Raw genomic sequence first — 19,642 nt, 5'->3', positions numbered from 1 at the left:
TGCAGTAAATATGATATCAACTTGCCAAAGCAATCCGTATTTAATATAAGGTAAGTTATTAAAATTTTAAAACCAAATTAACTAAAGGTAAATTATTTAAACAAAGTAATAAATATGATACCAAGTTGCGTAAATAATACACAATGAAAATAAGGTAAGTTATTAATAAAAAAATTAACAAGTTACAAATAGGAAAGTAACACAAATTTGAGAGAGAGAGAGAGAGAGAGAGAGAGAGAGAGAGAGAGAGAGAGAGAGAGAGAGAGAGAGAGAGATTAGGTGTTTTGGGTATACCCAAGGGTTTACAGTTTAGTGTTTAGGATTTATCCAAGGGTTTAGGGTATATCCAAGATTTTAGAGTTTAGTGTTTGAATTTTTACCCAAGGGTTTAAGATTTGTCCAAGGGTTTAGGGTATAATGGCAGCTAATAATATTTTCATTTATTTTAAAAACTTAACACAAATTATTATATTTTATTTATTATCTTTAAAAAATGTTGTACATTATTTGGCAAACTATGATTAGTTGGTAATTCACCCAAGAAAAATTCATGATAAAATATTAAACTAGGAAACATTCCTATATAAATCAAAATTGTGGTAGTTAAAAAAAATAATCGGTGAATTAAAAGAATGTTTATATTTTTCAAAAAAAAGGTTTACGATGAGAGGGAGAGAGAGAGAGAGATAGAGAGATAGAGAGATAGAGAGATAGAGAGATAGAGAGATAGAGAGATAGAGAGATAGAGAGATAGAGAGATAGAGAGATAGAGAGATAGAGAGATTTAGTGTTTAACCCGCGGGTCCCGCGGGTTAAACACTAAATCTCTCTATCTCTCTCTCTCTCTCTCTCTTAAATAGATACAAAATATTCCGTAATATTTAACCCGCGGATCCTGCGAATTACCTGCAAATTTGGGCGGGACGGGTGCAGGTATTTTGAATCTTTCATTGCGGGTCATGCAGATCGAAATTATGAGTAAAAAAACTAGGTGACCCGCGGATTGGCGGGACGGACGGGGTGGGTCGATCCGCAGACCCAGCTCTACCCGTATAATTTGAATCTGTACAATGCCCGCACAGGGTGCGGGCCGGCCAACTAGTTATACATTGAATGTAAATATATTCCTACATATTTTACTAATCAATGCTATCAGAGATATTCTTAATTTACGGCAAGTAAATTGTTTGTCCCTCATATATTAAAGTCGAAATATTGACTTTAATGCGTTCACACTAATTTTGTCACGTATCGTTTTCACAGTTAATTGAAAAATTGATTGAATATAATTGCTATAAATTGTTTTTCTATCCTTTAAATAAAAGCTACGAAATTATCAAATATGACTAATATATATATATATGAAAATTAATAATTCCAATAAATGAGATTCGATAACAATTTATATATCATCTATCATTTTTATATAATTTTATATTATTAAAATAAATTAAACAATCAAATTAGCTACAAAATTAAAATTTAGATTTCTTCGTATATGTTATATTTTGAATTAAAACCCGACAATAAATTACTAAAACTGTTAAAATTATTATGTTAAAAATTAATGATCAATGGTTTAACATCCTTTATATATGATACACTAAAAATGAATCATTGCTACTGTCAAGTTAACAGTTGCAATTGTAATATTTGAGATTCAAATCCAGAGGACCAGTCTATACTCTAGTTCTATGAGTTCCGAAATCAAGCTAAAATGAAGATAATGATTTGGTTTAAGAAGTGACGTAGAGAACAAGTAAAAGCACAAGTGATGAATTCAAGTTAAAAGGAGTTAATCTAAGATGAATGCGAGTGATCTCAATCACGACCGAGCAACTATTCAGGTTCGATTCAATTCTATCTAGAACTCGGAGAACAGGCTAGAACAACACACTGTCGTGTAGTTGATCCTTTCACCGATCAGACCCAGCTCCTAAGATATCGCTTGGTCTGAGATCTGATGGTGAACCTTAACGATTGACTCCGATTTTTTCACAATGCACCTCAACATCTACTTTCGTGTGGCTAAGGATGCAATGCTCATTCATACAGGATCTAGCAACCTATTACACTTTTGATGCACAGATTTACTTGGGATCAAATGCTAGATGATTAGTTTAACGCAGGCATGAAACAATGAATGGATGAAGATTTACTAAATGATAATCTATCTATGCTCAGTCGCGAATGCATTCTATCACCGTAGATCAACAGTCAACTACTCAATCATGATGCAGTGAAGAACAACATATGAAACTGAAATACTCATGATCAGATTAAGAAGAATAAAACTAGGGTTCAGGTTATTCTTCGAATGAAGAGGTGAGCCGTCGCCCTTACAAAAAGCTTGAATCCAAAAGTATGAAACTTGTCTTCCAAAAACTAGCGTAAGAAAATAGTAAAAAAATAGATAGCGTTTTATATGGAGGCGCCAATCAGAAGAAAAGAGATTAGGGCAACAGGGCTTTAATTCCCGAAATAAAGAGTTTCCATATTCGTCAGGAACAATCTCCGGATCACTCCGTCTGCTTGTTCCGCTTGAGAGAGAACAGTCTCGGGACTGTTCTACTTGAGTGTTCTCCGCAGGATTGCTCCAAAAGGACATCTTTTCATCAGACACCTTCTCTTTTCTCTTCTACTAACTCCAGACCTGTAAAAAGTCAAAAAGACTAGACTGACACGAATTAGTGACTTGAAACAAATGAAAACATATATACAATGATGTGAAAACACCATATATCAATATATTAATTGAGAAACATTACAAGATTATTTTATAGTTATGTGTCACCATGAGAATGAAATTCAGAATTTTTAGAAAAAATAGATTGGTCCATCTTAATTTATATTATACTTTTTATTAAACTAACTATCAAATCGATAAATAGTATACAAAAGAATAATCTCGCACTTTCCTTACATAAAAGATATAGAATTACCTAATAAGATTAACATATATATTACGATTAATGATTATGAATGATAAATATTTGATAACAATTTTTGTATCTTAGCTCTTTTTGTTTAATTTTATATTATTAAAAGATATTAAACAATTACATTAACCATATAATAAAAATTAGATTTTTTCTTATATGTTATATTTTGATTTTTAAACAACTATAAATTATTAGAAATTTTAAAATCTCACTTTGAAAATTTTGTATTAATATTGTATTAATATTGATTTTTATTTAATAAATATTCAAATTAAATAATATATATATATATTCAGCTAACGACTTAAAACAAGAAAATATGCTGTATCGATTTAGTCGTCCAGTTGAAACCCTTCAAAACCATTAAAATAGTTTTCAATGATGTTAAAGTAAATTATTAAAAAATTATAAAACATGTTTTTGTAATAAAAATTCACGTGATGACGACATTACGATTCGGTCCACAATTACAATTACAAATGCTCAGACCAACATATAAATAATTATATAAGAAAACCCAATTGTATGCATATTAAAAAAAAACTCAACACATATAAATATTTAATTTATCAATACTACTCCCTCCTTTTCATTATGTAGGTAGTTTTAATCAAAACTTTTTGTTTCACAATATAAGGTGTTTACATGATCCAAAGTAATTTTTGCATTAATTAGATATTAGATGACCAATCAAATAATACATGCTTTTTAGTTATTGGTTGAATTTTTATATTAAATACTATTTTTTCAAAAATAATCATTTTCTTGATATTAACACTTTTAAGTAAAACTACTTACAAATAAAAACAGAGGAAGTATATAGTTCTAATTTTTATTATATAACTTTACCCTGCGCAAAGCGCATGTTTTATCTGTATTAATATTAGGCCTGTTATTTTTACCGTCGCTGATGCAGCTGTGAATGACCAAAATTATAACTGACTTTTTGTTCAAGTATGTAAGTATGTGGAGAACACCGATGGCAGCTACTTTCCACCATTAAAATCAGACGCAGTTCTCGTTTGACTGTCACTGGTTTACACGGCGTCACGATTTGTAAAAAGTAATCGCAGCGACAGCTCGTTTATTCTCCACCATCTCCACCATTTATTTTCCCGATTTTGATGTGTAAATTTTGAGACGCTGAACGCTGCCTCATCGATCGTAAAAAAAGAACAGGCCTATTATCCCCGAATTCCTTTTTAAAGAGGTTTAGAGGTTTCTACTAAAACCGCCGTTTGGTTTGTACATTTTTATTTTAACAATTCATTCGAGCAAGAACCAGAAAGGGTTTCTGATATAATTAATGAAAACCAGACTATAGATAAATGTCTTTAGCAAACATATTCAGCAAGCATAGGGGTTGGTGATTAAAACTCCTCTAGATTCAGTACAAAATACAGCAGCAACACACATCATTATATAATATAAATTCCAAACTGAACATACTTAGTTCCCGACTTTCAGAAACTATATTTAACAATAAACTAGCTTAGACCTCATATAGTAGTCTAGGCGGCGGACGGAGCTTTGGCGTAGTGAAGCACACCAGCTTCAGACGAATCTGTATAGAACTGTGGAAGGGGGGTTTTTTGCTTTCTGTGGACCTCTTCTTCTTCTTGTTTCCGACGCACATTCATGTTCTTGTAATCAAGAGTCTCGTCGTTGTAAATGTCCCACCACTTCTCTACAAGCATCTTGATGTCTTGTCTTTCCATATTCTCTTCTTGGCCAGTGAACCTAATAGAAAGATATAAGCAATCTAAGATCTTTCTCCTTTTTAATATTTACGTTTTATAAATTAACAAAAACATAATTAGAATTTAGATCTTATACCGCCAAGGCTTAGAACCAGCTGCGCAGTAATGAACAACCTTCGCTTTGTCAAGCTCTATGTTCTCTGGATGCCTCCAGAGCATGGCTAAGACAAGATTATATACTGGTGGAATTGGCTTGTATATATCTTTGAAGTACATGTTCAAGAAGTCCTAGAAAACACACAAATCAACTTAATCATATAATGAAAACACAGTTATTTTGAGGATAATTTATCCAAAAAAAATGTATCCTGAACATTTTATTCCTAAGTATATATGTATGTTTATTTATTACAAAAATGTGTAAATTTTTTTTTACCTGTTCAGCAAAAGGTGTGGGAGGGACAACGTTGAGAGTCTCCAAAAGGTTGTAATAAGTGGGGAGGCTTGGCTCATAGACGAACATGCCAGCGTTGAAGTACAAAGGTGGCTTAGGACCAAGCTCAGGCTCAGGCCATGTCACCTTGTCGGGGCACTGTTGACAGTAGCCAATTTTGTACTGAGGCGTATGGCTCCATGTCTTCTCACAGAAACAGTCTTTAACGGCGTAGAAGTTTCCGTCAGGAAGATCAAACAAGTGATCTATATTCTGAAACACTTGTATGTCTCCGTCCAAGTATATCATCTTGCTATACTCTACCAACTGTATCCAATATTTATGTTATATAAAAGATACAACTCAAAATTTAATACGAATATTCTGAACATAGGAAAACAAATTTAGTATACCCTAGAAACTATCATTTTTTTGGTATATATACCTTCCAAATACGAAGCTTGGAGTAGTTGAGGACGTAGTAAGCCATGGCGAACTTAGTTTGGTTCTCAGGCGGACAAACCGGCTGGATCTCGTTCACGAGACATCCTTGCTCTAATAGTTGTCTCCTGTGATTCACCGGCACGTCCGGTAACACAGCAACCACTAATGGGTACTTGCTCTTAGCTTTCTTTAGCCCTTTGGCGAGACCAACCACTCCCTTCACGTAGTCTCCGTTCCCGGCGAGGAACGTCACGTACGCTCTCTTCTTCCCTCCATTACTTAACTTGGTGTTGATCACAGGTGCCATCTTGTCTCTGAGTTTTTAAAAAGAGAGAGAGGGATAAGCTTTTTCTTTGTGATAAGTTGAGTTGATAAGTGAGAAGCCAAGCTTGGCTTTTATAGGCGTTAGGGGTGATTATGGCTAAATTTAAGTGTGGTTAATTATCCAGAGATGTAGGAACCAATGAAAGAAGAGATTATTCATCTGACTGTTATACGCTTTGACTGTGCTATATCCAACGGCTGAGCTTCGTATTAATTTGTAAGAGTGGGACCACTCGGTTAAAGATGATGACATGGCAATTGGGTGGACCGTGTGTTAACGAAAACATGTGGACCACTTACCGCAATAGCAGAATCGAAAGGCGATTGGTTGAAGCGTCTCCGTCTAGTTCATACAAGGCGGTGGTAGTGCCACGTGGCTTCGAGTGGAACCCATGAAGAAGCCATGATTGGTTGTTGTAATTCAAGTGCTGAACATTACTCGTTGTAGTAATTTTGGTCAGACCCATGACCGACCTACTATACTATTACGTATCCCCTTGACATTATTTGCGAAGTGATTTGCCACATGTCTTTTCTACAATCGTTTTCACAAAAAAAATTGTGACGTGGCTATTAAGATTGATGACATGTCATATGGTTAAATATGACATGGACAATTACATTTAGTGATGATATATATTTTGGAAATCTTTGTAGAATATAGCAATAACTCATATATTACATTTAATATTGATTTATATTTGGTAAACTTTGTAGAATATGGTAATAACTCATAAATTATCACTAAAATAAATATATTCAAATATGACATTTTGAATTTCGAAATATTATATAATTTTACTTTTATAATTATAAAATTTTTATTATCTAAAAGTTTTTGAATTTTCTGAATTTAAAAAAAAAAATCGTAATATCATTAGTTTCTTTTAGATATCTACAAATTATGTAAATATTATTTAGTTTTATTTTTTGATAACTATACAATTTTATATGATTTTTAGTAATTTTGTACAAGTTGATTTAATACATTTAACCAAATGAAATAAATAAATTTTTATCTAAGATTTTAACCTTATATATACACATATATATTCTTAAATATAAATAAAATAAAAAAAAAATATTTTCTCTTAATTTTATGCTTAATTAATGATATTTATATTAATTATTGGTAAAAATAACAAAATATATAATATTAATAAATTACATTTTAAAATATAAAATTTAACTTTAAAAAAATTCATCACTACACATGGTGCAGGAAAACACCTAGATTAATAATTGTGACATGGCTACTAAAACTGATGACATGTTTTAAAGATTAATATGACATAGAAAATTATATTTAAAGATTAATATGACATGGAAAATCATATATTATATTTATTGTCGATTTATATTTTTGGACTTTTTAAAAATATGGTAAAACTCATAAATCATCATTAAAATAAATATATTCAATATGGCATTTCAAATTTCGAAATATCATTTAAATTAAAAATATTTCAAAAATATATACTTAATTTTAGAAAATTATAAAAAGAAATAAATCATAAAATCAAATTAAATCGTAAAATCATTAGTTTCTTATATATATATCTACAGATTTTATAAATATTTTTTAATTTTAATTTTTGACAATTATGCAATTTTCCATATTTATTTAATATATTTAATTAAAATATATAGATAGAAAAATCTACCTAAGATTATAATTTTAAATATATACATGCACATTCTTAAAAATAATTCAAAATAAACTAAATTGTTTTTATCTTAATTTTAATATTCAGTTAAATCAAATTTGTATTAAAATTTTTGATAAGAAAAATAAAATTTATAATATTAATAAAATAATTTAGACATTTTCTATAATATAATAATATTTCTAGAAAATAAAAGATTGATTATACATAAACGAAATTTATTTGTATTTTTCTTCATATTTTTCCAAAAACATAAAAAACAGAAAATATCTATCAAATTTCAAAATATAGACTTATATATTTTATCAAAAACATATATAAATTATACATAAATATATTTATGAACCTAAGGTAAGCTAAAAAAATGTAATTAGCAAAATATTTTTATTTTAGTCTAATTATAACCAAAATATTATGATTAAAAAATTATATAGCCCAATATACCAAATCCAAGTAATGAAATCAATCAAAATATGAACAATCAACCAATTATTATGACGTATCTATTTTGCATATATTCATTTACGTGAATAAATTTTTAATATTTTACAAGTTATGTTTATTAATGAATATCTGATTTACTTTTTTCTATTTTTATAAAATAAAATATATCAAATTATACAAAATTTTATGAAATATATTTACAAATATAAAAAGATAAACTGAATTACCTACTAATACGATAATTTTAACCTAATGAGACAAATCATCATTAATTTTGAGTCTATATACAACTCCAAAAAAGGGTTGAAATAATACAAAATATCATACTTAAAACATAAAGATATTTAATACAATTTTTTATACATACAAATAAAAGATTACTTAAAACATATAAACAAACAAAATAAAGTATTTATTTATAAATATTTATTACCGTGCATGAGCACGGGAGAATCACCTAGTTTACTTGATGAAATCTTTACAAAATCAAAATGCAAAAATGTTACACTGCGTTAGTTTTTTCAAAAACATTCTAGTTTTTTTTTTTTTTTTGCTAAAACAAAAACATTCTAGTTGCCAGCTTCTGTTTTATGAAGTCTAACCCAAATTTTGGTGATTTTCTTACTCTCAAATTCGTAATATATTTTATCATTGTATTATACCCAGATAAATTGTAGTAGTGAAGTAGTGCTGTTCTCATGACTAAATATTTTTTTGCAGTACGATTGCAGTTGAGTGATTTTTCTGTCATCCAAACATTTGGATATATAATAGCTGACGTACCGACCATATACTCGTAAAGACAAAAGCCCTACCGACATATGTAATTAATATGGAGCTACGACTAATTTAAATAATCCGTCCGTTGATTACAAAAGGACTAATCCACTCTGGTAGAATATTATTTGGAATAAAAATTCCACAAGCATTCTGTAAGATGGTTCCACAAGATTAAGACATGCAGTGGACAAAACCTCACCTTGCCAAAAACACCATGCCCCTTCTATTGGTAGCTATGGGCCAACAATAAATTTACGTTGAATCGAGAGTTTTCTGGTCATTGTTATCACATGAAGTGTTTATAGTGATATTTTGTCACGGTTGAAGAAAATGTAACAATTCGACCGCCATGGTTAATGAGCGTTGCCACAAACCCGAATGTTATAAAAAAAATTGTGTAGTGAAGTATTTTGGTTAACGCTCACAAGAAAACTGATCATGCGCGTGTTATTTTAAGCGTGCATACGTGCGCCTTCTTGATCAATTTCATGAAAAAGTAAAGTTTTGTAAAAGATATTAGTGACTTCTGAAGTTCTCTGGAAAACGTAATATTGACAAGAAAGTACTATTATATTAGTCTTTAGATGAATTCATATCCACATATGGATAAGATTTCTCAAGAAAAGTTATACGTGTCTTGAGTCTAAGTTTTTAACTTCCACAATGTGTCTTTATCATGCACGACTTAACTGTCTAGCCTAGCTAGTTTCGGACGTTAGTCATTATTTTCTTGCATGTGTACTCAAGTTTGAGTTTTCTTGCTGAATCGATGTGTACCATTCTTGTCTTGTTCGTGACGCCTACACCACCACAATTTTTTTGGAAAATTCACCATGATTATGACAAATGGGTCCGAACTCGAACCGAAACTTATCTTGCTCTATAGTCTGTACTGTTATGATAGTTGAAAGTTCGGTTAGATTCAGGTTTAGAGAGGGGATACCAAATTGAAATTGTTTTTCGTTTGGCTTCTAAACTCGGTTATAATTTTATCTTAAACCGGAACAAATATACACTTGAGAGGACACCAAACTTGCAGAACCTTCTACGGTGGAAAAAAAAACAATCATACAAGCCAATAATGTTTCTATATATATGAGTAGTTCTTAGGATGGAGGAACAAGCTTCTTGCTTAGAACCATGCCATCAGTAGTGAAATCCCCTTCTTTGCGGAAAGTTCCACGACCAAAATCAAGGTTGTATGAGTCAGTGAGGCCCTCCACTAAGTCGAACTCTGGTTTCCATCCCAGAACATGTTTTGCTTTCTCTACCGATGCAAAGAAATGCTGCAAGAACATTACATAAATAAAAAACTCTAGCCTTCAACAACTTGGTTTCTTTGATGTTGTGAAGTCTGAATCATTTGAATGTTGGAGTTTTACCTGGTCACGGAAAGGGAACGCCTTCTTCTTCCCAAAGTCAAACTTTTTCGGGTTGTAGTGAACAATCTCGGGCTCTGGAAACCCACCAGCCTGAAAGAGTTGATAACATCACAAGTTTACATCAAGCAATGATCCAAAAAGGCTCAGTGTATGCATATATCATCCAAGAAGACCACAAAGAGATGCACCTCTGCGCAAGCTCTTGCTAAACCATCAAAGGTGACAGACATACTTCTCTCCTGAGATGTTGAATATCTCTTTGCTGGCTTTCTCGTTGCCAAGCACGGCGAAAAAGGCTGTTGCCAAGTCCTGAACTCACAGAACCATTTGATGTTACAGATCATTACTACTGAAGAGTGATCAGAGAGGAATGAAAGATGCTGAGTTTGCGTTAACTGTCCCATGCAACATAATGAGTTCTCTAAACATGGAAATCTAGCTTAAGAATATAATAGAAAGTAAGGTGTGTGACCTTAACGTGACCGAGTTGTGACTTGTGAGATCTGAATCCCAGAGTTTGGAACTGGGATTGGGCGACCAGCTTTTAGACGGTGAAAGAACCATTCTTCAACGGGGTTGTAGTTCAATGGACCGTAGATGTAGACAGAACGTATAGAAGTCCAGTTGACACCTTTTGATTGCAGTAAGCTCTCTGTCTCCAGGTTCCCCTTGTGCCTGCTCTTCTGGTCAACTGCATCCACCTGCATCAGTTATGTCCCAAATAATTAAAAAAAATAAATTATAAATTGACTAAAATAATAATCAGCTGATTAAACGCTCTCAATTATTGATTAAGAATTAGATTAGTTTACATACCTCACGGTGTGGCAATATATTTGACTTCAGATAAACACCAGCTGAAGAACAGTAGATGTACCTATAAAATCAACACACATATTACAGTTTTGAATGAGCTAACCATTGCGCATACCAGCTAAGAGCATGTTTATTGAGGGAACCCACTTAGGTAGCTTAGTGATATTTTTATTATTAAAGTGTAGTTAAGCTACTTTGCCAAAAGATGTTTAAAATTATTGGTTTATTGGTAGTCTCTTAATTAGGGGCCCTTAAAAATTAAAAATTATTAAACACAATTTTATTTAAAAAAAAACAAAGTTAAGCATAATATTTGAAACATAGATTTTAAAATAAAAACATAAAAACATAAAAACATAAAAACAAAGATTAGTAAATAAACGACAATAACAATAATTTGATAGAGGGATCGAAACTTAGTTGTTGTCTTGATGACGCCCAAATTTACGCCATATATGTTCAACTAAATCACGTTTGAGCTGTTGATGCAGTTGTTTATCAAGAATATTTCTTCGAACACCTATCTCATCAGGGATACTTGAAAGGTTATTTGTAGAAAATGTGAGATCGATATGTGAACTTCCGCTGCCTTCTCCTTGAAAGAAATTGGTAACACTGGAAACATCAATTTGAGGGTGTAGATCTCGTTCGTTTTCTATTATCATATTATGGAGTATGATACATGCTCTCATAATCTTCCCGATCTTGTCTTTATCCCATCAGCGTGCTGGATTTTTAACAATGGCAAATCGAGCTTGCAAGACTCCGAAAGCACGCTCGACATCTTTTCTCGTAGCTTCTTGAAATTGAGCAAATAAAGCCGCTTTCGGACCTTGTGGCAGTAAAATAGATTGGATAAAAGTTGACAACTTCGGATAAATACCATCGGTGAGATAGTAAGCCATTGAATAAGGATTTCCGTTCACCGAGAAATTCACTTGCGGAGCTCGACCATATATTATGTCATCAAAAACAGGTGAGCGATCAAGAACATTGATATCATTGAAGGTACCTGGAGATCCAAAAAACGCATGCCATATCCAGAGATCATATGAAGCAATCGACTCTAAAACGATAGTTGGTTTATCCGAACCTCGAGAAAATTGCCCTTTCCAAGCGCCAGGACAATTCTTCCACTCCCAATGCATACAGTCGATGCTTCCTATCATCCCGGGAAATCCACGGTGCTCTCCAATATAAAGTAGACGTTGAAGATCAGCCGGTGTTGGTCTTCTTAGATACTCATCGCCGAACAATTGAATTATTCCTTCCACAAAATTCTCCACACATAACCGAGCAGTGGTTGCGGCAAGCCGGATGTATTCGTCTACCGCATCGAGCGCAGAACCATATGCCAACACACGAATAGCTGCTGTACACTTTTGAAGTGCAGAGAGACCAGACCTTCCGGTAACGTCTTTCTTCTGACGAAAGAATTCAACTTCATTGGAGAGGCGAGTAACAATATGCATGAACAATGGTCTGCTCATTCTAAATCGTCGTCGGAATAGATTTTCTTCATATGTGGGAGTCTCACTGAAATAATCATTCCATAACCGGCGGTGACCTTCTTCACGATTTCTTTCGATAAAAACTCTTTTTTTTCTTGTCTTCTCTCCGTCTTGTTGATCACCGTAAGCATCCACCAAATTCTCGAATGCTTGATCAAAATATTGATCAAAATAATCATCGAAAGCTTCATCAATATCACCCTCAACATCGTTATGAGAAGAAGACGCCATGTGATTTTTGAGAATCTTCAAAAAAAATAGACAAACATTAGTATTTTACTTAATTACAAATTAATCATAAAATAGACATTTTATTATGTAGATTTGAGAATCTTTAAACAAAATATGCAAACTTAAATAATCTTGAAATAAACAAACATTAGTGTTTTACTTAATTACAAATTAATCATAAAATAGACATTTTATTATGTAGATTTGAGAATCTAGAAACAAAATATGCAAACTTAAATAATCTTGACATTGGAGTTTGATGAGAATGGTTGATGAGAATGGTTTATTAAATAGAATCTTACCAAGTTTGGTTTGCTTTAAAGTTTGGTTTGAATGGTTGATGAGATTGGAGTTTGATGAGGATGGTTTATGGGATTGGAGTTTGATGAGAATTACAAAGAAGAACAAGAACGTAAAAGACACAAACTCACAAGATGAAAATAGAGAGAAATGATAACAATAACTTCATCATATTGTTTGAATTTATAACATTCGACTACAACAGACAAACTCACAAGACAGACAGTAGACACTAGACTACAACACTCGTGACCTCACAAGACACAGTCACTCTCGTGACACAAGACGACAACAACACACACACACAGTCACTCTCGTGACAGAAGACAACAACACTCTTGTGACACTCACTGTCTCCACTCTCTTCACCTGCAACAAGAAAAAAAAAACAAGCTTTTGAATAAGTACAAGAAACTGAACAAGAACAAGAAACTGAACAAGAACAAGAAACAAGAAACTTACCTAAGGAGACATCATGTCATCGATGAGCTTCTGCTTGAGGGCTTCCTCACTCTCCGTTAGAGGTTCCTTTTTGCCCATAAGCTTGTCAAGCAGACTCATCCTATGGTTACCCTGTTTCATTTTCAAATCCTCACGCTTGATTGTCCACATACTCTCAAACTCGCCCAGTGATTGCACCTTCTTCTTACCACTCGCCTTTGCAGCTTTAATACCAGGAGGATGCTTGTTTGCAGTAGCTTCCGAGGGAGATGATTCTGCAACGTCGTCACACTTCCTCTTCTTCGACCTCCCATTGGTCTTAGCAGTACCAAGGTCACACCACTTCTGGTCGTAGCGGAGCTCCTTCCATGCGTGTTCCAGTGTGAACTTCTTATTCTTAATGGCGAGGAATATGCGATGAGCATTCTTGAGTACATCATTCTCGTTTTGGCCACTTGTTTTCTCCCTAGTAGCCGCTTCATACGCACCACAGAACTTGGAGACTTCGTCATTGATTCTGTGCCATCGATGCTTGCAGTTCTTTGGCTCTCTCTGAGTTGCAGTAGCCTCCTGACTTGCAGCATAGTAGTCAGCAACTCTTCTCCAAAATGCGCCTGCTCTTTGCTCGTTGTTAACCACGGGATCTTTGCTCGTGTTTAGCCACGCGCTGATGAGCACAACATCATCAGATGCTGTCCATCTCTGTCTTCCTTTTGGCTCTGCAGGCGTGTCTCCATCAAAGCCGCTTGATGCTTCCCCTCCTTGACTACCTACAAATGGAAGTTGTGATGAGGAAAGTGAGACGCTATCTTCATAGTTACCAAACGAAACACATTGTTGACTACATAGAAGATCAACAAACTTTGAGGCTCCAGTAGATGGATCCATATCAAGAAAAACAGATAGAAAATAAAGATATAAAATAACAAGTTTTGTCAAAGTTGAAGAAGAACAACACGGTTTGCTAAAGAAGAAGAAGAACACGGTTTTAATAACTAAAACGCATTGATCACAATGCCAACCATAACTGACTTGACACATAACCACAAACCTTCCTCACAGAGCACCATTCAATTCTATCAAACCATAAAATATATTTAAGACAACTATTATCTCAACTATAAAAGCTATTTATTACCTAACCTAACACATAACTACAATTCAATTCATTTAAACAAATGAGTATACATAAACAATCGCAACATTTGTGCTTTATCCAATTCAAACAAGAGTGAAAAACAACAACAACCGCAACATATATGAGAAACCACAGAGTAAAAAACAATTCAAAACATCAAAGCCAAAGGTTTAATACAATTCAAATTTCATTTCAAGAAATAATATTAAACAACAACAATCGCAACAAATTCAAAAGTTCAGAGACAAAGGTTTTACCTTTATCAACAATCCTGAGGGTTTTGTCTGACAGAGAGCAAGGTTTATCCTCGATGATGCCAGTTGATCAATCCCCCTGAAGACAAAAAGACAAATATAATTAAAAAAAATCAGAAACCACTACTTCCGATTCACGATGAATGATGTCAATCTAAGACATGCATAATTGGATATTGAAACACTGAAACATAATATCAAATCTTTATCTTTCGATTTGCCAACAGTCACCGTTTTCCTTCTTATCCGAAAGCCACTACGAGAGAGAGATCTCACCGTCTTCCTCGGTACAGGACACCAACCGATAGAGGGGACGCCGTCTGTAACTTCGTCGACACAAGCCAACGAGAGGGAGTTTCGTTGAGGAGAAACACAAAGAAGAAGAAGAGAAATCGCCATTTTCGTCGCCTAGAAGAGAAGAGAAAGATGAGAGAAAGAGAAAAGAAGAGAGAAAGAAGAAACGCGGAGACACCGAGAGACCACCACTCCTCTCACCAATCATCCTTTGACGCGTGGCAGTGAAGGGGCGTGCCTTCCTGCGCTTAATTAAGGGGCGCCGCTTAGTGTTTTCCCTATTTTACATTTATTTTTAATCTCCATTAAGCTAAGCTACCTTGCTAAGCTACACTAATAAACATGCTCTAACTAAATGTGGTATAACTCACTGTTCTAGCTTAGGCAGTGCACCTATTATGGGCTCAACTTCTTCTGCCTCTCTTCCTGAGGAATAAGTTACCAAATGTAAGGATCTCAAGTTGTCTAAGACAAAAGACTGTATCTTCTTGAATTTACAGTAACAGCAAAATAGACTACTTGTTACCGTTGATATCATAAACAACATCATAGCCTTCTGCTGAAAGACTTGACTTCCCAAAGTCATAGTCCTTACTGTCTCCTTTCAAGTGAAGAATCTAGAAAAAAAAAATCATTTTATATGATTCTAATTGATCATCTAGTATTCATCATGTTTTTACTTGTTATTAGAAACCATATATTATATTTGAGTGCACATACCTTGGAAGAAAAGTCAGCAAAGTCTTGGTCAGATTCACCAGGCAATTGTTTGGGGGCAATAGGAGATTTACCTCTTGTGAACAATGTAACCCCAATATTTTTTTTGTAGCTGAGAAGACAGTTTTGCTAGGTCAGGAAAAGAACCTGATGTCCCTCTTTGACAAAGAGCCTGGACTAGAACACACCGATGAACCGAGTGCCGCCCATTATAAGAATATTCTTTTCACTCGTTGCTGAAACATAGAGTGTTCCTTTTGGTTGATTAACCTTCCTCTTGCACCGTCGTTTCAATGATAAAGCTATAACTACGTAAGCAAAATCTTGGCTCCAAATTTTCATAAAGCTATATTCAAATATGAACTCAGAGCTTAGACTAGAACCCACATCCAAAGGTGGTTTTGAGCATAGCCAAATGAAACATGGGCCTATAACATCCGAAATTTGGAAATAACATAGCCCCCCAAGATTCTAGCAAATTTTTTTACTAAATTGTTTATAGTCTTCAAAATTTTAGAACCGCCATGTCCGACTTTTGGACATGACATTCATTATTGACCACGGTTATCCTCACAATAAAGAAAAGAAGAAGAACCTGGACTTGTAAATGGAGCTTAGCGCTATTAAAGTCAGATAGAGAAGAAGTAAGAAGATAGAAAGAAGGCTGGCTCTGTTGCAACATCATCATCTTCGCCATAATTGTTAGTTCACTCTCTGACCAAACTGAAAAGAAGGACTTATTTGAGTGTCTGTGAATGATATCATCTTGTTCCTTTTGATCATCAAGTATTTTTTCTTTTTAAGATAAGACAATGATCTCAGCCTCTTGCCATTTCATGGTCTCTCGTCCTCTTCTTTCGTAAACTTTACACACTCATCGTTTCGCGATGATATGATTTTGACACGAAAGTTTTCTTGCGGTCAAATCGTAATTAAACTTTTAGTATTGGGCCTAATGGGCCTATGGGCTGATTTATAAATTATAACAAAACAGAGAAACATTACGTTCTAGGCTTCTAGCAGAGACGCGCGAGAGTTTGAAGATCTGTCGGAAGGAAGATCGGTATTGTCCAAATCGGCAAAAAAAAAAGAAAGAGTGTATTGTCTTTCTGCTGATCAGCTTGGGATCGATACTTTCGAAAGATGGATCCGAACCAGGTGAATTTCAGATTCTTGATTTAACCTTGATTAGTTGTTTCGATCTTGAACGTTATTGTGTTAGATCTTGAACGTTATTGTGTTAGATCTTGAACGTTATTGTGTTACTCGTAGTTCTAGGCATATGGTAAAGTATAATCTTATTCAATGCAGGCACCAGTTGAGAACTATGCAAATCCAAAGACATGTCTCTTCCATGTTCTCTTCAAGGTGTGTATAAAAATGTTTAGATGTTTTGTATAAGTGCGTGCGTCAATGGTAACAATTTTTGGTTTTTGGGGTGGGGGGGGGGGGGGACAGGGTGCTGCGTTGGCGTTTTACATACTCTCTGCTCTCTTCTTCAACAGCTTTGTTATAATCTTTGTAGTGACTGTTCTTCTTGCTGCACTTGACTTCTGGGTGGTTAAGAATGTGAGTGGGCGTATACTTGTTGGTCTCAGGTGGTGGAATGAGATCAATGACTTGGGAGAAAGTGTTTGGAAGTTTGAATCTCTTGACCAGGAGGTTAGTCCTCTCTCTCTCTCTCTCTCTCTCTCTCTCTTTGTTGGTTCTATCTACTTTGTTCAATCGGCGATAAGGTTAAAATTCATTTTGTCTAATATCAGTCCTTGGCTCGGATGAACAAGAAAGACTCGTGGCTTTTCTGGTGGACGCTTTACTTTGCAGTGAGTAGTAGTTCCTATCTCTGAGTTGCAGCTTATGCTTTGCATTTATATCTGTTCTCCTTTCTTCAGGCAGCTGCGTGGTTCATCCTTGGTGTATTTTCCCTGATAAGGTTTCAGGCAGACTATCTGCTTGTTGTTGGCGTTTGCTTGTCCCTCAACGTGGCTAATATCATCGGCTTCACTAAGTGCAAGAAAGGTTAGATCCACTATTGTTAAGAATCTAATCAGCTACAGATCATTAGGTTTCTTAGAAAAGAACATATATATATACTCTAACCGGTATACTATACACCATATGTGGTGGCAGATGCAAAGAAGCAACTTCAGCAGTTTGCCTCACAGACAATAGCATCACGGTTCCAATCCACCGTACAATCTGCCTTCACCCTTGTCTGAAAAAAGAAGAAATAAAGGGTTCGTGAGCGCGCGAAGACAGTGTACAAAGAAAGATTATTTGCCTTACAAAAACAACACCGTGCCTTTTTTTTTGACTGAGGTTAATTGTATTCTGTCTGTTACATTTTTCGACATACCCTATGCGAACACCAGACTTTAGAAGAATATTCAGCCCAACCATGAAGCGGCCCTCTCCAGAATCAGTCATGGGATTGAAGAGGGATTTATTAGTTATTCAAAGAGTACAAAATCAGGCGAATTGGTTTAGAAAATACCAAGATACAATCAATTTCCCAAAACCGGTCAAACCAACATTAATTTGGGAAAATTGCCAACCAATTCGATTTGGTCCAAAACAAACTTATCTATTGAAATCAGAAGATCATTTTAACCATCTAGAAGACATCCAAAACGTCCTCAGTTGCACCAACACCTAGAAGATCAGGTGCTGTTTTGGATGGTTAAAATGATTAACCAACCTTTCATATTTGGCAGCTATACTAAATGTTTTGGAGGAGTTTGTGCTGATATTTGCCCAAAACCAACAGCCATATTCTTCATCAAGGCAACTCAGAGACATATCAAGAATACTTCTTGACCGTGGCTACATCCAGAAGATATCAAAATACAAGATCATATCAAATTTTCCATTTGAAGATGACATAAATCAAGCTAATAGCTATATTTCATGGAGCCATCTTAAATTTGTCAATACTAATATTTTATATTTTAATTATATACATTCACCATGCGTAAAGCGCATGCCTTATATTATTATAGTCTTTATGAGACTTATGGAGAAGAGAGAAACATGATCTATTTGACCAACATAATGTTAAAAGCTAACTTTCAACTTTTGCAGAAACATATACACTAACACATACTTTCATATTAATAGATTTTTTTTTTCCATATTTAATAAAATGCATTAAATTTTAAAGAAATAATCTAAAACAAGTCAAGTTTCTGTGTCAAAAACAGTAAGAAAAAATACAAAATATCAATTAGAAAATTATACTAAAAATTTACATTTTTAGTTTAAATTTTAATATTTAGAAAATGAGATTAGGATTATCATTTAGTACTTACGATAGTTTAGTATTTTATTTAATAAAAAATGTATTTTAAATTTTTTTCTCTTTAAGTATTAATTTTATGACTAGAAAAACTAGATGATGCTATTTATCCGATTTTTCCTAAATTTTATCATAAATGCATTGGTCTATAAATTTACAAATTTAAATAAAATAATAATAAACCTTATTTTTTTTAACCATAATTTTATGATTTATTTTTGTTGGTAATTAAAAGTATATATATAAATATTTTTATGAAATGATCTTTTTCAGAAAAAAAGATATAGATGACAAGGAAATGTGAGATTACCCAACTTAAAAGTAGGCTTGGGCTACAGCTTCTTATTATAAGCCCATGATCACGACGGATGCATCTCCTTCCTTCCTCTCTTGGTTTTGGTCACTCGTCGTCAGTAGTAGTCGGCACTGTAAAAATTAATAACTCCGATTGATTCCCAAAATCAAACAAAACCCTAAAAACTCCTTGGATCCATTTTTCCCGCCATGTCTTCGCGGCGTCGCCAAATCC

At 33.9% G+C, this 19,642-nt stretch overlaps 5 protein-coding genes across 11 annotated transcripts; 1 reads left to right on the top strand and 4 right to left on the bottom strand.

The window, feature by feature from the left end:
* Nucleotides 1-4,221: 4,221 nt before the first annotated feature.
* LOC108861298 (galactinol synthase 3) lies at nt 4,222-5,881 on the bottom strand. Its single transcript, XM_018635136.2, has 4 exons — nt 5,521-5,881; nt 5,079-5,402; nt 4,779-4,930; nt 4,222-4,682 (listed from the first exon to the last, which is right to left on the bottom strand). Exons 1-4 carry the CDS (start codon nt 5,824-5,826, stop codon nt 4,454-4,456), a joined length of 1,011 nt encoding a protein of 336 aa, XP_018490638.1. The 5' UTR covers nt 5,827-5,881; the 3' UTR covers nt 4,222-4,453.
* Nucleotides 5,882-9,840: 3,959 nt separating this feature from the next.
* Nucleotides 9,841-11,385, bottom strand: LOC108830281 (chloroplast stem-loop binding protein of 41 kDa b, chloroplastic-like). Its single transcript, XM_056996333.1, has 6 exons — nt 11,381-11,385; nt 10,933-10,993; nt 10,611-10,817; nt 10,345-10,425; nt 10,117-10,206; nt 9,841-10,020 (listed from the first exon to the last, which is right to left on the bottom strand). Exons 1-6 carry the CDS (start codon nt 11,383-11,385, stop codon nt 9,841-9,843), a joined length of 624 nt encoding a protein of 207 aa, XP_056852313.1.
* Nucleotides 10,678-16,699, bottom strand: LOC108856199 (uncharacterized). Of its 7 annotated transcripts, XR_008939661.1 has the most exons (10): nt 15,822-16,699; nt 15,628-15,718; nt 15,473-15,527; nt 15,084-15,343; nt 14,811-14,886; nt 13,437-14,185; nt 12,977-13,343; nt 11,349-12,689; nt 10,933-10,993; nt 10,678-10,817 (listed from the first exon to the last, which is right to left on the bottom strand). XR_008939661.1 is itself a non-coding variant. In XM_056996327.1 (9 exons), exon 9 carries the CDS (start codon nt 12,672-12,674, stop codon nt 11,652-11,654), a length of 1,023 nt encoding a protein of 340 aa, XP_056852307.1. In that variant the 5' UTR covers nt 12,675-12,689; nt 12,977-13,343; nt 13,437-14,185; nt 14,811-14,886; nt 15,084-15,215; nt 15,303-15,379; nt 15,473-15,527; nt 15,628-15,718; nt 15,822-16,699; the 3' UTR covers nt 11,198-11,651. The 7 variants fall into 7 exon arrangements, 6 of the variants coding, with proteins under 6 accessions (XP_056852307.1, XP_056852308.1, XP_056852310.1 ...); XM_056996327.1 differs by lacking the exons at nt 10,678-10,817; nt 10,933-10,993 and having other exon boundaries at nt 11,198-12,689; nt 15,084-15,215; nt 15,303-15,379; XM_056996328.1 differs by lacking the exons at nt 10,678-10,817; nt 10,933-10,993 and having other exon boundaries at nt 11,198-12,689; nt 15,084-15,215; nt 15,303-15,343.
* On the bottom strand, nt 13,437-14,303 carry LOC108856198 (glutathione S-transferase T3-like). Its single transcript, XM_056996332.1, has one exon. The coding sequence runs from the start codon at nt 14,301-14,303 to the stop codon at nt 13,437-13,439; it is 867 nt and encodes a 288-aa protein (XP_056852312.1).
* Nucleotides 16,700-16,841: 142 nt separating the features above from the next.
* Nucleotides 16,842-18,217, top strand: LOC108859576 (Golgi apparatus membrane protein-like protein ECHIDNA). The gene is made up of 6 exons (XM_018633485.2): nt 16,842-16,976; nt 17,130-17,186; nt 17,277-17,480; nt 17,582-17,641; nt 17,711-17,837; nt 17,949-18,217. The coding sequence occupies exons 1-6, from the start codon at nt 16,962-16,964 to the stop codon at nt 18,035-18,037; spliced, it is 552 nt and encodes a 183-aa protein (XP_018488987.1). The 5' UTR covers nt 16,842-16,961; the 3' UTR covers nt 18,038-18,217.
* Nucleotides 18,218-19,642: the final 1,425 nt, after the last annotated feature.

Source organism: Raphanus sativus, unplaced genomic scaffold (assembly GCF_000801105.2).
Source record: "Raphanus sativus cultivar WK10039 unplaced genomic scaffold, ASM80110v3 Scaffold0189, whole genome shotgun sequence".
NCBI lineage: Eukaryota > Viridiplantae > Streptophyta > Magnoliopsida > Brassicales > Brassicaceae > Raphanus > Raphanus sativus.
Note: the sequence above shows the minus strand (reverse complement) of the source record. Positions and strands in the feature narration are given on the sequence as shown.

Bases quoted from the DNA above. Each gene is read 5' to 3' on its own strand.
- LOC108861298 (XM_018635136.2), bottom strand. From the start codon at position 5,826: ATGGCACCTGTGATCAACACCAAGTTAAGTAATGGAGGGAAGAAGAGA. The intron at 5,403-5,520 runs GTATATATACCA...TATTGGATACAG, and splicing joins CCAAGCTTCGTATTTGGAAG to TTGGTAGAGTATAGCAAGAT. The intron at 4,683-4,778 runs GTATAAGATCTA...TCTTTCTATTAG, and splicing joins GCTGGTTCTAAGCCTTGGCG to GTTCACTGGCCAAGAAGAGA.
- LOC108830281 (XM_056996333.1), bottom strand. The intron at 10,207-10,344 runs GTCTGTCACCTT...CAACTCTTTCAG, and splicing joins ACATCTCAGGAGAGAAGTAT to GCTGGTGGGTTTCCAGAGCC. The intron at 10,021-10,116 runs GTAAAACTCCAA...ATGTTCTTGCAG, and splicing joins CGTTCCCTTTCCGTGACCAG to CATTTCTTTGCATCGGTAGA.
- LOC108856199 (XM_056996327.1), bottom strand. From the start codon at position 12,674: ATGGCGTCTTCTTCTCATAACGATGTTGAGGGTGATATTGATGAAGCT.
- LOC108856198 (XM_056996332.1), bottom strand. From the start codon at position 14,303: ATGGATCCATCTACTGGAGCCTCAAAGTTTGTTGATCTTCTATGTAGT.
- LOC108859576 (XM_018633485.2), top strand. The intron at 17,481-17,581 runs GTTAGTCCTCTC...GTCTAATATCAG, and splicing joins TTGAATCTCTTGACCAGGAG to TCCTTGGCTCGGATGAACAA. The intron at 17,642-17,710 runs GTGAGTAGTAGT...TCCTTTCTTCAG, and splicing joins GGTGGACGCTTTACTTTGCA to GCAGCTGCGTGGTTCATCCT.